Here is a 16,475-nt window from a genome sequence, read left to right on the forward strand (position 1 = left end):
TTAAGTAGTGAAAAAAGAAAAGTATTTGGATATGCGAGTCTGCTTTTTGTTTTGAGGTTAGTCAAGTGTGAAACAGGTTGATAACCTTCATCTTTGGTCAATGCCTTAATACAAACTTCACCTGTAAAATTTAAAAATTTTTTTGCAATAAAGCTGGTTACATAATCTATTATGCATTCTAATATATCTGCAGATGTATAATTATCAGTTATTTCATCACACTCCTAAATACATCTCTCAATGTGTCCATCGAATTTCTCTTTTAATTTTTTCAAGTTGGTAAGATTCTCTTTTTGAATGTTTTTTTTATTTCTTCATAATGAACACTCGGTTTCTCATCAAACGGAATGTGGCAAATACCAGATCTTGGTGGTTTTAATAGGAAATATAAAGACAGTACATGTACAGTGTATATATATGTGGGAATCTGGTGGGTAAGAAATGATTTTTCTTACTCGTTTGGCCTCAGATCGGGAAAATCCACCTGCAGGGTCACTAGGATGGGTTTTAGTAGTATATGATTTTGAGGACAGGAAGGCATGCAAATGATTAAATTTTAGATACTTTTCCAAGAGGGAGGGATCGTGGATCCAAGATAAGACTTTGACGTGGAGTTCAGCTCATTAACGAGACCATTTAAATTAAACAAAACAAAATTTATTAGAGATAACTATAACAGGAGTAAAAATTGATACAAAAGGTATTAGATCCCTATCTAACTGTGTGAGAGGGAAAGTTTACATCAAATAAAACTTATACTACCTCTACAGTAGATCGGGTGAGCAATCTTCTACTTCGGAAAGGGCGGCGAAATGTTGCAGCGGTGTTTGGTTGCGGACAATGATTGTGGAGGAGGATGATGATCAAAGTGGGAACGGTTGGGCACACAGAAAGTCTTGCTTTGAGAGACTCGGGGTTTGGAGCACAAGTGAAATCTTTAGAGAACTCCCTATGGCAGTGTCATATTTCTGTTGACTGTCATCTGTATGGCAAGGTTGAATTTCTATTGACTGCCTCGAATGGCGGGAAAATTGGCTAGAAATTTATCCAAATTTCTAGCCAATAGCATTAAAGGATTTTTATTCGTAAACGGGATGTAGAGGGGACATAGATTCGCAGATGGTTGTCAAAGTTGGAGATAAGAGCATGTGAAAGGGAAGTTGATTTCCCTCTCTAACACAAAAGTGACAACTTTGTCTTTCTTTTTTGTAAACAATATGAAAAAGAACTAGATATATTTCTTATGTTAATTAAGTAATAAAATCCTGATTCTCACATATAGTTCAATACATAGTTAATATAAATAATATAAAATATATATAATATATTATTTATATAATATATATCTATTTATAATATATATAAATAATAATAAAAAAAATATATATATATATATATGTGTGTGTATATATTATATTATTTATATTAACTATGTACAGTACATAATGATCATATATATATATAATCATTATGTACAGTACAGTACATAATGATTGTATGTACATGATGAATGACAGTACATAATGATATGTAATGTACAGTACATAATGATTATATATATATATAATCATTATGTAGTTGAAAAAATGTTGGAAAAGCAGGATATTTACTTTGAGATCCAGCTCTTCTAACTGTTTCATAAAAACTGCTGTAATAAAAAATATTTGGTTATAATTTGTATGCACTGCTGTAGAAAAAGTGTAGCAATTAGAAGTATGTTTTAGGATGTGGGTTGGTTAAATAGTTTATAAACTCTATAATAAAGGTAATTAAAAGACTATTTCGAAGTGCTTTGCTGGGTTTAGAAAGGTATGATGGACAATTCGGAAACAAACTGGGCATTGCATTTTTAGTTTGTCAAGGAATTTTATAAGAAATGTTGATGATTTCCTTTCCATTTTTATATACTCTCTACAAATGAAGAATCTGATGTGGAGCAAAATGCTTTTCACAAACATTGTAGAGTTCAGTCAGTTCTCGATTTGCATGTGGTATCGCTCATTTCCATTTTTTAAACAATTTCAAATCTTTCAGTACTTTAAATACACTTACTATATGTTTTTTTGGATAATAATTGCCTTTGAAATTATGCACATGTCATTTAAAAGACATGATTTTGTATGCATTTCTTAAAAACACTGTCGAATGAGTTGATAGTAAATGGTAAATGACAGTACAAAATGGACTTCCTGATAAGAGGGCACCTGGTGGCAAATATCTGAAATGTGATCATATTCCTGACAAGTTTTTGACAGTCAAACAATAGGAGTGCTATCATTTTTGCACCATAGTCAGAAGTAAAAATTGGCCATTTCATTTGCAATAATCTAATAGATTGCAATGCTTTACATATACAGGCATCTCCTGCTTAACTCATACAATGTACAGTACATAACTCTTGATACAATGTTTTTTTGGCCAATGCATATATGTGTTTCAAAAATTTAATACGATATCTTTAACAAAACAATATGCAAGAAAAGTGAAGTTACATTTTAAATATAATATGAATATGATTACTAAATGTGTATGATTCCAATGTTAGTTAAAACATTAGAATTATATGTAGATGTTTTCAAAAGTATTTCAAATGCCAAGGAATAGAATATGCATCTCAAATATAGCTGGCATTGGAAAAAACGTTATAGCATCATATACCAACACCTACTACAGCTAAAAGTTTTAACATGCTTTCATGATGGCACTAGCAGTAGTTAATCAATTCTCCAATTTATTGAAATTTCAATGATATTGTTAAGAATCTGTTACAGCTTAAAAGAATTTTCTATTGTAAATTTTTGTCTGCATTTTTTAAAACAAATCCTTCTTGCTGTGTATTATTTGTCATGCTGTATTGAAAACAGACAAAGAAAAGTAGTATAGCATACATGAATGGATAAACCATTTGGGAAAGCATTCTCAGTAACTTATTTACCCATTCAGTTAAATGTTTTCAAATTTCTGGACAATACTGAGAGGTTAACATTGACACAATGATTCTACTTAATAGGATTCATGGAAATATTGTATGGCTAGTTTATTATTGGCCACTGATAAAACTGATGCACAAAATCTTGATTTTTAGCTGTCCCTTCATAACCTGAAGCTTTTTAGTCTGAAAGTCTGAGTTTTCCCCCCAATCAATTCAAGTTACCAGGGGCCATATTCTGGTCACTTATCTCTCATCTTTCAGAGATGAATGACGTCAAAATGAGACACACAATTTCTCTCTCAGAGAAAGTGGCGATTCTGGTCGTTCATAACGATCTCATCTTTGTTGTTGACATCACAATTCTATTAGGTAGATTATACATGTTTGGGTTATCTGTGCATGCAACACAGTATAGAATTTTAACCAATGAAATTGTAAAATTTTTGAAAATGAAGAGTACGAAATTATAGCTTACGTGGTAAGGAAAGCACGTAATTTTGATAAATATGTTTTTTGTTTTGTAACGTTCTTAAATATTGTAATGTCAAAATGTCTCGGGTAACATTGTCTCTTAACAAATAAAAATTCTATTAATGTAAGTTAGAAAAGTGTACGTACTTAGGCAGAAATTTGAACAGTAATATTTCGAAAAATGCTTAGAGAGACGCATAAGGTTAACAGCATATTCAATAGTTCAGAAATTGATGCAGGATCATTAAAAAAAGATGGAGTCAGTGGTGTTCTCAAGTAGTTGCTTGAAAAAATCAGATGATGACCAGAATACGGACAGATCAGATGATCAGATGATGACCAGAATATGGCTCCAGGTTCCACTGTAACTTGCTTGGACACAATCCATGATATGTGGCACACACTCAATAAGAAGAAATTAACAATGAATGGAATTTCTATTCTTAAAGTATAGTTACTGCAAGGATAGCCAGAACAGCTTTAAAGAACAAAAGGTTTGGGGATGATGATAATTTGTGACATGCATAGTATTTCTTAGTACTTAAATCTTGTCTTGTAACACTAGTAAATGGAGGCTTGAAACTTTTTCTAAAATTTCTTTCTAAAAATTAGGGTGCAGCTTATACATAAATGTGGTAAATCTTTTTTATTAAAAAACTTTTATACTCTGTCTCAACTAAACTGATAGTGATGTAGATAACATGACATAACAAAAATCATTGAGATAGGTGAACTACCAAAGAATGCCAAAATACTTACAATATACAGGGTGCGGCGCCAAAATCCGGACAAATTACACATTTTTTTCAAACATATTTCTTATTGAAAAAATGAAAAGGTTTACAAATTTTTTTAAATCACATTGTTTGCAATGTCATACAGAATACATTTATTCAATATAGCTCCCTCCTGCTTGAATGACAGCCTCTATTCTCTGTCTGAATCGTGCGCATGTGCGCTTTAATGTCTCACGGTCAATATTGGTGAATGCCGCATTAATAGCGACTCTCAACGATGTGATGTTTGCATGTCTGGTCTTGTTTGTGACCCTTTCAACTACGCTCCATACGTAGAAGTCCAGAGGATTTAAATCTGGACTGTTGGGAGGCCAGAATTCTTTTGACCAAAACATGTCGACGTTATCCGACAACCAATTTTGCACCAAATGACTTGTGTGGGCGGGCGCACCATCCTGCTGGAAAACATACGGCTTTCCAGATGACACAGTTTCCATCCATGGCTTCACTACATTTGACAGAGCATGCAAATAAACATCTTTTGTGACATTTTCCCCTTTGTTAAAGAAATACGGTGGCATGACATCACCCTCACTGGACACAACACCTAGCACATGAACATTCGCCGGAAATTTCATTTTTGCAATAACAGGGACATCTTCTGGGTCGTGGGCAAGCCATCGGTCATTTCTTTGATTGATTTTCGCATCAACAGTAAAAATTTTCTTGTCAGAAAAAAATCTGAGTTGTCTGGCAGCATTGTTTTTTAAGGAACACAAAAGCAGGTTACAGCGTTCAACTCGCTTTGTCCTGGCAGCTTCAGAAAGCATCTGTCTCACTTTAATTGTGTAAGACTTGTAGCGGAGGTCCTCCTCAACGATTCTACGCATAGTTTTCTCGCTCACACCAACAACCGACGACAATTTTCGGATCGACTGACCTGGATCCTCAAAAATCAGCTCCTGAGCCTGTTGAATGATTTCAGGTGTTCTGACAATGCGCTCCTTCGAGTGAATTTTCCTTGCCGGTGTTGCAAAACCTTCATTAGACTTCTCCGACTGATTGTATTTTGCAACGACATCATAAACAGTCGATCTCGGGTATCCGAAGAACCGAATAATTTCTGTTGCCGAGCGCCCAGCGCGAATACTTTCGATAATCGCGGCTCTTTGGTTATACTCAGCACTTTGTTTCAACATGGCGACTGTTTCGCGGTTAAAATGGTTTAATACACATGTCAAGCTATTTGAACGCCAAACACGACATCTACCGGTGGTACAGAATGGCGGGAATTTGAAATTGAATTTTGTCTGGATTTTGGCACCGCACCCTGTAGTTCCATCAAAAAATTAGTTTACAGGAGTCCTTTTGTGATGAAATTGTTCACAATAGGCAATATGGAAAGTGTTAATTTTCAAAATCTAAAAGTTTTAAAAATAACAATGATTTTAAAATGTAACAAACACATCTGTGATTTGTCAACTTTCAGAGTTATTTACCATTTAATTTTGAGTTTATCTATGTACTGTATCTCCTTATTTGGAAGTAAACATTAATACTGTGTAAAGTTTGAATTGCTTGTTGACATTCTCATTACTGATAATGATTGATTAACCTGCACTCATATGCAGTTTTTTAAAACACAAACATACACGTTTGTATAATGTGATGATTTTCTGCCAATTTTTTACATGTAATTACACCTATATAATTGTCATTCCTCAAATTTGATGATTCTGAAAAATTCTGTAATGTCTTCTCTGCACATGAAAAATTTCAATACCATATGTTTTGTTTAGAGAACAAATGTTCTGTAAACAAAACATATGGCATATTGCAAAGTTCCAAGGCCTTCCTTGGAACTTTGTGATAGAGCAAGATAATTTGAAATGAGTTCAGATGATGATTTAAATGGATATAAATTATCTTATAAAAAAGCATTCAAGGTTTAATGATTTGCAGACTGCCATGTCATGTCGTGCATAGCTGACAAAGTTTATAACACATGTATAGCAATCGTAGTAGTTGTAAGAGACGTCCATGACAGTATTTTTGACATCATTGAGAATTTTGGTGATGACGTCAAAAAATGACTTCAAAGCAGAAAATCACTACAAACATGTGTTCGTACAGAAAAAAAAAATACTTGATCACATGTAGTAAGATAGTGATTTTCAGAAGTGGTGTTTTGAGGTCATGTGATAAGGGGCTGCCCATAAATTACATTCACATTTTTTTTGAAATTTTACTCTTTCTTGTCCCAGTTTGTCCAAGTTTCCATAATCCCCTCTTCTCTTTGTACATCCAACAAACTTCAACCCTCCTTAAAACCTTTATCACCTTATAAATGATAAATATCATAAGTAGAAATGAAACATACAAGAAATTTTTAAATCAATATAATAAAATGCATAAACTGTATAAAATTTAATGAAATACAATATATGGTCATCCACTGAAGCTAACCCCCTCCCCTCCTCTTGTCCGACTTGTCTTAACCCTCTCCACCCTTCCAGTGTGGATGTCATTTATGTATAGCCTCTAAATGGAAGAAACTTTTTTGAATCAAAATTTTTACAGTTAGTTGAATAGCATGTAGTATGAGGATATCACGGAATCACTGCCGAGAGTCAATTTAGTAAAAATAGTCTATGAGAAAACTAATATTTGCAGAAAATGGCTGCTACATTGTGATTGCAGATTAATTGATGTATTTACTATTTTCATTCCAAAACAGATACAAATGGCAAACAAGAGAAAACTAAAGACTTTGCCAATAACAGAAAAGGTATCCGTCATAAAGACTGTTGAGGAAAGCAAAAAGAAAAAATCAAATTTCAAAATAATATGATATTCCATTCTGTACTCTTTCTACAAATCTGAAAAGTAGACGGAATTTTGGAAAACTTCAATGAACAACAGAATCAGACAGCACAGTAAAGAAAGTGTAAATATGAGTATTCAGATGCTGAAAAATGTATACTAAAGTGGTTTGTACAGTGTAGACACACACATATTCCTGTTGATGGAAAACTTAAGAAAAAGCCAAACAGTTTGGATAACAGTTGGAATATAGTAGGCTCAAAGTAAGCAGCAGAAGGCTGAATTTAAGAAGAGACATGGAATGGTTTTCTACAAAATCTATAGTGAAAGTGCAAACTATCCAGATAATGATTTCACTGCAGTCAAAACAGTCTTATTTTTTAAATGTCTATCAGATAAAACATTGGTGTTCAAAAGTGATTCATGCTGTGAAGGTAAAAAAAGGTATACTCTATACACAATCAAAGTTGAAATAACAACAGTGTCAAAAGTAAAACATTTTAGGTTTTTGATTTTTGACAATCAAATTGAAAAATATGGTAAATTAATTTATGTACCAGAAAATGTGATTTTTTTTTGTTTTTTTTATTTAACAAATTAATTTGTGAAAATATTTTTTTCATATTACTGTCAATTTCATTATAAAGCTGACGACAAAACAAAAAATAATTTATAGTTACTTGTTTGAAAAAAACACACAAAAAATACAGAACTTTTAAAACAATTATATTGGTATATATTATTATGTAAAGGATATTCAATTAAATAAAAAGTTTATTCACAAGAAGTAGGGCAAGGAGTTTGTTGACACCATGAATTAGACTTGACTGCTCAGAGAATTAATTGGTAATTCTCTGAGCAGTCATGTTTGTTTCTGTCCTGTTACCTTGTTACAGAAATTTTGAAGTTTTATTTCTGCATACTCGAGAAGTAATATTTGAAACTTACTTTGAAGCCAAAATTTGATTTTTATTTCATGGTTATCCACAAGCATAATCTAATTTTTTTGATATGAATGCATTAGAAATTTCTTGAATCTCTTCTAAGCATTCTAAAATGCATAAAATAAACATTGCTGCATTTATTATATACATTTAAAATATTTCACAATTTTTGTACGAGAGATATCTAGAATGTAAAGAATGTTTGCACATTTCACTCTGTGCAGGTAAATTACTGTCATCAATTCAAAGTCAGTTTGTTCTCTGATGTGTTAGCTTAGCACATGTAGAGTTTCAGTAATGGTGGGCTTATTGTTACTGTTTTTTCAAGGGTTAAAATATATACAAAAATTGAAAATCCTGTCAAGTGCAACGTGTTGTTGGTTTTCTAAATGTGAAGAAAGTCTCTCTTATAGAAATTCATAAAGAAATCACAGAAGTGTATGGTGATCACATTATGAATGAAGCAAGTGTGAGAAAATTATTTTTAATTTATGTTTAATCAAGGAAGATAATGCACAACTTCACCCTACTGCCATTACTTGAGCTGTGCTTCAGAAATTTGACTGGGACATTTTCAACCATCATCATACAATCCCGACCTGTGCCCCGTGACTTTTTCCACTTTCTCAAGCTGAAAGAGTTTTTGGGTGGATTTGAAAGGTTTTGGAACAGATGACACAGTGAAAGCCGTCACTAACTGCCTGAAGGAACTGGCAGTGGAAGTCTATGACAGAGGAATTCAAAAAACTAGTATCATGCTATGACGCTTTAATCGAAGTGGTGACTATGTAGAAAAGTAACTGTTCTTGTAATAATTACTAAATAAAATTTTTTTTCAATCATTACTGTTTTTTCCGTTTTTTATAGCCAAACATTCTTTACTTTTTGGATGCCTTTTGTATATATCTGTCAACTCTGTATATATCATATACAGTCCAATCATAAAGTTTCTCCACAGTGGCCCATGCCCATGTGGCTTGGCAGAGTGGTGACATCATAACTTGTCACATAGGTGTCATTTGACAGACGTCTGATGCTGTAATCATATCTCTAGTGATGCTGCATAGTTTCTCTTCATGCTCACCATTGAGCAGAGTTTTTCTTGTGGAGGCTGTGTTTAGGCCAGTGACACATATACAGATGTTAAAGAAATGCTCACCAGAAGGTTTCCAGGGTTTATAATTTCCATCAAGATATTGTGTGAGATTTCATCTCTAAGTTTTGACGAACTGGCTCTGTGGCAGATGAAGCGAGAAGTGTTTGTCCCAGTGTTTAATAGATGATAAGCTGTCTGAAATCAATGACAAGATGTTGGCGAACCAAACAAAAGCACTGTAGAAGTTAGCACAGAAGACAAATATCAGTTACAGAAGTGCAAAAAATGCTTTATGGCAAAAGCTAAAGTTTTGTCTTTACAAAATGAGATGTGTGCTGAGTTGAAACCTGCAGTGTATGAGAAAAGGAAGGCATATTGCAAGTCTTTCCAAGATTTTTTATGACAGGAAGGAATTGAGATGATCAACAGAACTTTCTTTACAGACAAGTCTTGGTTTCACTTGTTGAGCAGAATCAATTCTTGGAATATTTTGTTTATGGAGCAGTTTGCATCCAAATGAAGTGCATGAGACACTGTTACATGAACTGAAAATCAATGTGTGGATAACAATATCAAAAGAGAGAATTATTGGGCCCATTTTCTTTGAGGAAACAATTGACATTAAATGCTGCTACTTAGAGATTCTTTGTTTATTGAATAATTCAGTTAAAAAAATATACAGAATGGTCACTTTCAACAAGACTGTACAACTTCTCATACCACTGGGAGTTCAATGACACTACTACATGACACTTTTGGGAGGGGACAAAGGTCACCATGATCTCCAGATCTGACAACATCAAACTTTGGGGAGTAGCAAAATGAACTGTGTACAAGAATAAACCATAAACCTTGCATGCAGTGAAACAATCCATGTCTCTTCACTGCTTCCATAACTAAGGATACTTTAACTGCAATTTCAAACATGTGCAGAAGAGTCCTGTTGTGTTTCAAAAATGGAGGACAACATTTCCAGCACCTCATTTAATAAAGTTAATGATGAATTAACTGTGTATCTGAAGGAAAACTATATAAGAGTGATTATCTCAATTGGATGTGTGTCAAACGAGAGTTTATTAATATACATGGTGACTCTCAACTAATTCTAATGAACTCTTTCTAATTAAAATCTATGATTATTCTTTCAATGCATGGCCTTTCACAACTTCATTACTTCATTCCTGGAAGCTCCTGTTTCCATGCCTATTGTGAAGAGACTTTGATTGCCCTGTAGATTTTAATCTGATTTTCATATATAAATTAATTTGTGTCATTTTGTGTAACTTATATTTAAAGTTTTTATCTCTAGAACAAAGCTAAGTATCTTAATCTATATATTTAATCTAAATTTTAATTTTAACAATGATTTAGCTGATAGCAAAGAATTTCCTTTTTTATTAGAAGATTCAAACATATGCACAAATATAATATATATATACTGTTGCTGCAAAATTCATTCATGTATTGTTAAACAAGTTATTATTTGCTTGTCTAAATAGTTTGTGTTAAAAATTTGATTAATACTAGAAAATATGTTAATTATAACAAATATTTTTATTTCAGCAAAAAAATTTTCATTTGTATTTAATAGCCATCATCTATTTGAGTATTTAACACAGAATAGAATAATAATTGGACAAAAAGAATTTGCTTCATAAACTTAATATTTGACTTTTCAATAAAAACAATTTTATCTCAAAGAGCAAAATTATTTATTAATTATTTCAAATGTTTTTAGCAGCTAAGCATCCATCTTCATGATCCAACAAAATGGAATTAGAACAAAATATAGAATGATATACTTGTAATTTGAATTAAAATATAAAACAAGAATTGAATTTAAGTTAAATGAGAATTACTCAATGATAATGAGAATTACAAATAAAAATAAAAGGAACACAGAGGTAAAAAAGGGTAAAAAAAATAGCACAGTTTGGTTCATGAATGTGAAGAGTGTGAATTCCACCACTGATTCATTGCTTTCTTTGAAGAACCATCAAAGAATGGAACAGTATTGATCATGGCTTGTGGTAATACAGGTGTGGACACACTTTAAGCAGTTGCTGCTGACCCTATGTTTCACCAGACTAAGTGGTTCATTCAAATGCTAAGTGAAATGGTGTGTTGTGATATATGGCACAAAACAATGTATGTCAGAATGATTGTTTCTCTGTTTTTAAAAATGATACAGGCTTGTAATGGTTTGTATTGAGGTAACAAAAGTCATTCAAGTATTGTAACATAGATGTTGACATAGCTTTACAATATAATACAGTAGAAAGTCGTTTATCCGAACACCGGTTATCCGAACGCTTTTCAGTCGGACTGTGTCGTGCTGAATCGAACGTTTTTGATACTAGATTTACTTCTAAAGTATAATTTTTATGTTTTTATATTCTTCAATATATTTATTTTGTTTGAACAAAATAAAGAAATAATTTTTAATGATACAATAACCTCGATTATTATTATTATAAAAATTTTCGTTAGGCTTAAAATCGATGAAAATTCAACACGAAGCGACACACAACGGAGACAAATTTCAACATTGGACAGGTTAATATATTTTTTCGTACATAATCGGTTATCCGAACAACCCCAGTCCCCAATTGATTCGAATAAACAACTCTCTACTGTAGTTCAAAAAACCTCTATCTGCTATCTGTCTTTTGTTCTAATTATTAACATTTTAAAAATGTTCTCACAGATTAACTAGTTTATAGGATTCCTAAATTCATTAAATGTTTTAATTACAGAGATGAAAGAAAATGATTCAAACAAAGAAATGGCTGAATTAGAGAAATATTGGCAAACTGTCAAAGAAAATCCTTCAGATTTTACAGGATGGACATACTTATTACAATATGTTGAACAAGAGGTAAGAATTATCTAAAAATATAGTAACTTAATTTTTAAAGTTATATTTACATGTAAAAAATCAGTAATTGACATTAGTATAGTAGAATCTGCTTATTGTAATCGCTTTGAAGGTCACCTATACCAATAACAATAACCAAATGATAACCTTAACCCTTCTACGATGATGTGATGGTATATCGCCAGTTCACCTTCAGCTGAAACATGGGAAATAACAATATTTTGTCATTTCATTTTGAAATTATACATACATACATACATACATATATATTATATTATATTATATATTTTATTTATTTAATTTTTTCAAACAAGGAAACACATGCACCAGTTGATTTTTTTTCTGTGATTCTTTTATTGTTTTACAATTCCATTTACCACTTATTGCCTATAAGATATATATATATATATATAGTGATGTAACGAATAGTATATTTGGCCTCAGCCGAATACCGAATATTCGGCTAAGAGCGTGGCCAAATGGCCGAATATTCAGCCAAACTATTCGGCTTTATTAATGCACGTACGAAAATTGGCGCGCAAACTGCATTATCGCGCACCCTGCTCTCTATTGGCCCACTGTCACTACGATTTTTTCTTCCAGTAGCTCTAAATTATTTAAATTAATTAATTAAATTATAATTATTAAAGTTTATATGAGATGGAGCCTAACATCTACCTTTAGTCCCAAATTGGTTTATAATTTATGTAATAGCCGTAAATAGCCCGATATGATTCGGCAGTTGTTGGTATTTAAATGTAAGTTATAACTTTTAAGTTATTTTATTTGCAATCGATTTTTTTAACTTTTTAATTAAGCACTAAAATTTTGTTTTTACTACGTATTTGTATACTGAATAGTACCCTAAGGATATACTTTAGTGGGGACATATGGTCTAGTTTCTCCCCAGTTGTGGAACAGTTCAAATATATTATTGGGGTTTCTATTTGTGAAGTTTTGTGATATTTTGTTGCTATTGTTTTTGTCAATATTTTTAAAATTTAACATGATTTCAAATGTTATCTTTTGTATATAATGAGAAATGCTCATTCTTTGCTTTATATATAAAATAATTTATATATTAGTTACTCATCTTCTAGAAATAGATAAATAATTCTTTCATTAAATACAATAAGTTTCAATGAAACGTTTTGTAAATCATTTTAAAATATCATAAAAAATATAAAAATATACGCGAATACGAATATAACATTAATGCCCTATACATTCTAACCTACACGCCATCAATTCCATAAGATATCGGGCTAGATAAAGGCTATAATATTATTTAATTACAAAATAATTTAATACTAGAGTTAGATGCTATTTCTTATTCACTTTAATAATTATAATTTAATGTTCAGCATTAATAAAAGTTACCAAAATGGTTAATTTACTGTGTTTTTGTAATTTCTTACTCCTGTTTTTAAGTATTCAGTATTCGGCCGAATAGTGATTAAATATTCGGTATCCGGCCGAATAGTGATTTAAATATTCGGTATTTGGCCGAATAGCGAAAAATAGGCCGAATACCGGATAGTAACTGAATATTCGTTACATCACTAATATATATATATATATATATATATACTATATTTATTTATTATATTTTTGTTCTAGTTTTGTTTTATTTACTTATTGTTTTATAGTTTTGGTATTTTTCATTTACTGCACCTAAAGTTGCCTACTGCCTAAAATGAAACATCCTACTAATCTAAAAGAGTTTATTGAAGAGAAACAGAAAACTAGTATATATAGACTGTTTTGTATAAAGTGATATTGTTCACGAAAAAATAGATAAATATGCATAAATCTTTTAACATCATGTACAAAACAATATTCTCTTTCGTGCTGGCTTGGTACCAAAAATAAATAGTGAAATTGAACAGTTTTATTTTTTGTCAAAGTAAAGTATTTTTTGTCAATTTAGGTTATAATTTAACATTTTTTTTTGTAAGTAACTTTTACTCTGAACAATTATACACCATTGTGAAAAAAACTACATATGAAAAAAAAATCACATATATTTATTACTTTATCTGTATGATAAAAATTCAGTTTTTGGTGAATTTTTTAAAATAAAATACGTAATAATCTTGAGTGACTGCAGTTTGGATTGGTATTTTGAAGGGTAAAGTACAACAAACACATCATAGTAAAAGGGTTAAGTAGAGGGTAAGTAAATAAGAATACAATTAATGAATATTCTAGTTTTATTGACTCTTAATATTAAAAGGATATTTTAAAACAATTAAAAAATGTATAACTTGAAGATTTATCATTATCAGTTAATTGGGCTACAATTTGAAAAAACTGTGGACCTATAAATTTCCAATGTTGTCTATCTGTCTTTCCTTAATCTCAAGAATGGAGTTACATAGACGAAAGCTGAGACCATATATGGAAAGCTTAGGGCCAGAAGGCCCCAATTAACTATATATATATGAACTTCTGATGGAAACCAGAAGTCGTGTTATTTCAATTAAAAAATAGTCATGCTGGTCATCTATCTAACTCTTCCCCTGAAAAAGTTAAATAGATGACTGGCATGACTATTCTAACAGGAAAAGTATGATGTATAGGAGCAAGACACTACTAATTTGAGGTAGAGAGCATATGTTTTAAATTAAATAAATTAAAAATACGATTAAAAAAAATTGCAGCCCTGACATTGTGATGATGTCACATTAAATATTTGCTTGTTCATCCATCATTTGCTTGTTGTTTACCCACCATTCTTTTTAGTGTCATCTTTAGAATAGCTAATGCATAACTGAAGTAAAGATTTCCACAATTTATACTAGCATACTGCAATTTACAATTACAAATTACAATTAAAGAATTAATGTTGAAAGCAATAATTGAGACTGATGATGATTGCACACTATTAAGTATATGTTGAGGCTGATAGCACAAAAAGACAGCTTTAAAATATCTATTTACTGAAGATAAGTTATAATTGATTTCTGATTACAATAAGCAAAGTTTTATATTTTAACTTATTAGAATTAATACATTCTAAAATTTAAAATTAAATGACTGATAAAAATATCTTTGTTTACAATAAATGAATTCTGCTGTATTTTAAAATTTATTTACATCATAATATTAAAATCTTGAATAATATTTAACATTAGTTTTTTTTTCATTCACTAACACATGGTGTGTTACCATTTCAACACTTGGCTGTATTTCATCTTTATTTAGTTGATGTGTTTTGTTGAGAAAAAACTGTCTTGATGATGATATTTTAACTTATAATGGAAATTGTAATAACTATTATAGTTGAAATATACTGATTTTTAATGTGATATAAAATAAGTACTGTAAAAAAGTTTTTCAAGTAAATACTGAAGAAAAATCAATTACTTTTTGTAGTTATTAATAATTTTATTTATTAATGTTAAGTGACACTTCACTGAACAGATTTTTTTGAAATAAAATTTCTTTTTACATTAGTTTTAAATATTTGTTTTATTCTCAAAATTAACTCTGACAAATATAAAATATGGATTTTCAAATAACTTGGCTGACTTTAGAAACTTTTTTCCTTCTGAAATCATTAATGCATATTGCCATTTTAATATTACTTTCAAAAGAGTGATTTAAATTTATGTAAATCATTAGCTAAATAATTATAACAATGATTGTTATAACTGATAATGGCCATTTAAAATGATCAAAAGCATTTGTTCTCCAAAACTACCTGCTGGATTATAAGGTTTTCGTGATTTGTTATGTTTTATTCAGATAAAGTGATTACTAATTTTGAAATGATAAGACTTTCTCTTAATTTAATGAGGTCAAAAGCAGTATTGAGACTGATTTTTTTAATTCAAAATCAGATGACTCTCTAAACTTTGAACATTTTCCTTCTTCAGAATATTATCTTCAAATTCAATATTTTTATGTTGTTTCAAAATAAATTCAAAGACATATAATAGACAATTTTGCAACATTACTTTTACACAACATTTTTAGCATTGTATTTGATATATTAAATTTTATATATCAAATATGTTATACATACGAGATCTCACTAATCTGAACTCTATGCACACGTGTGCGCATGCATGCGTGTGCACACATATACGCATGCATATATGTGTGGTATGGATTAGTATTATTAATTAGTACTACAGTAAGTAGTTTAGGTTAGTAAAAGTATACTGTAGTTCAATGGTCCCCAAACTTTTTTGATTCTTGGTGTCATTGCTAAATTCAGATTTTGACAAGGCACCCTATGTCAAATTCTAACAAGTGCAATTTGTGAAATAGCGAAATAGCCAACATCTTTTTAATTAAAGAGTTAGGACATTAAGTAAAAAATAAATAAAACACATATTTAAGGTAACAAAAAATGTAATTGAACAAATTCAATTAATTATAATTAGTGAGATGGATGAGCCTGTTTATCACCACACATTTTCTCAAACCGTAGAATCAAACTGGACACAGCCACCTTCATTTCCTTCTCCACATTGATTTTCATGCAATGCTTAGTTTTTATCACAGCGACAAACTCAGCTTCACACACATAAGAAGTTTCAAATGGAATTAAAATTCTCTGAGCTTTATCACTCAGAAGGGGATA

General features: G+C 30.8%; 1 protein-coding gene across 3 annotated transcripts in view; it reads left to right on the forward strand.

Moving 5' to 3' along the window:
- Prp39 (pre-mRNA processing factor 39) overlaps window positions 1-16,475 on the forward strand; it is a 92,840-nt gene that overhangs the window by 17,838 nt on the left and 58,527 nt on the right. For all 3 annotated transcript variants that reach the window (XM_067278856.1, XM_067278855.1, XM_067278857.1), the window contains one exon: window positions 11,760-11,881. In XM_067278856.1, the coding sequence (XP_067134957.1) occupies window positions 11,760-11,881 (122 nt within the window). The remainder of the gene's footprint in view (window positions 1-11,759; window positions 11,882-16,475) is intronic.

The sequence above is a fragment of the Centruroides vittatus genome, unplaced genomic scaffold, assembly GCF_030686945.1.
Source record: "Centruroides vittatus isolate TY-2023 unplaced genomic scaffold, ASM3068694v2 contig_824, whole genome shotgun sequence".
Classification (NCBI taxonomy): Eukaryota; Metazoa; Arthropoda; class Arachnida; order Scorpiones; family Buthidae; genus Centruroides; species Centruroides vittatus.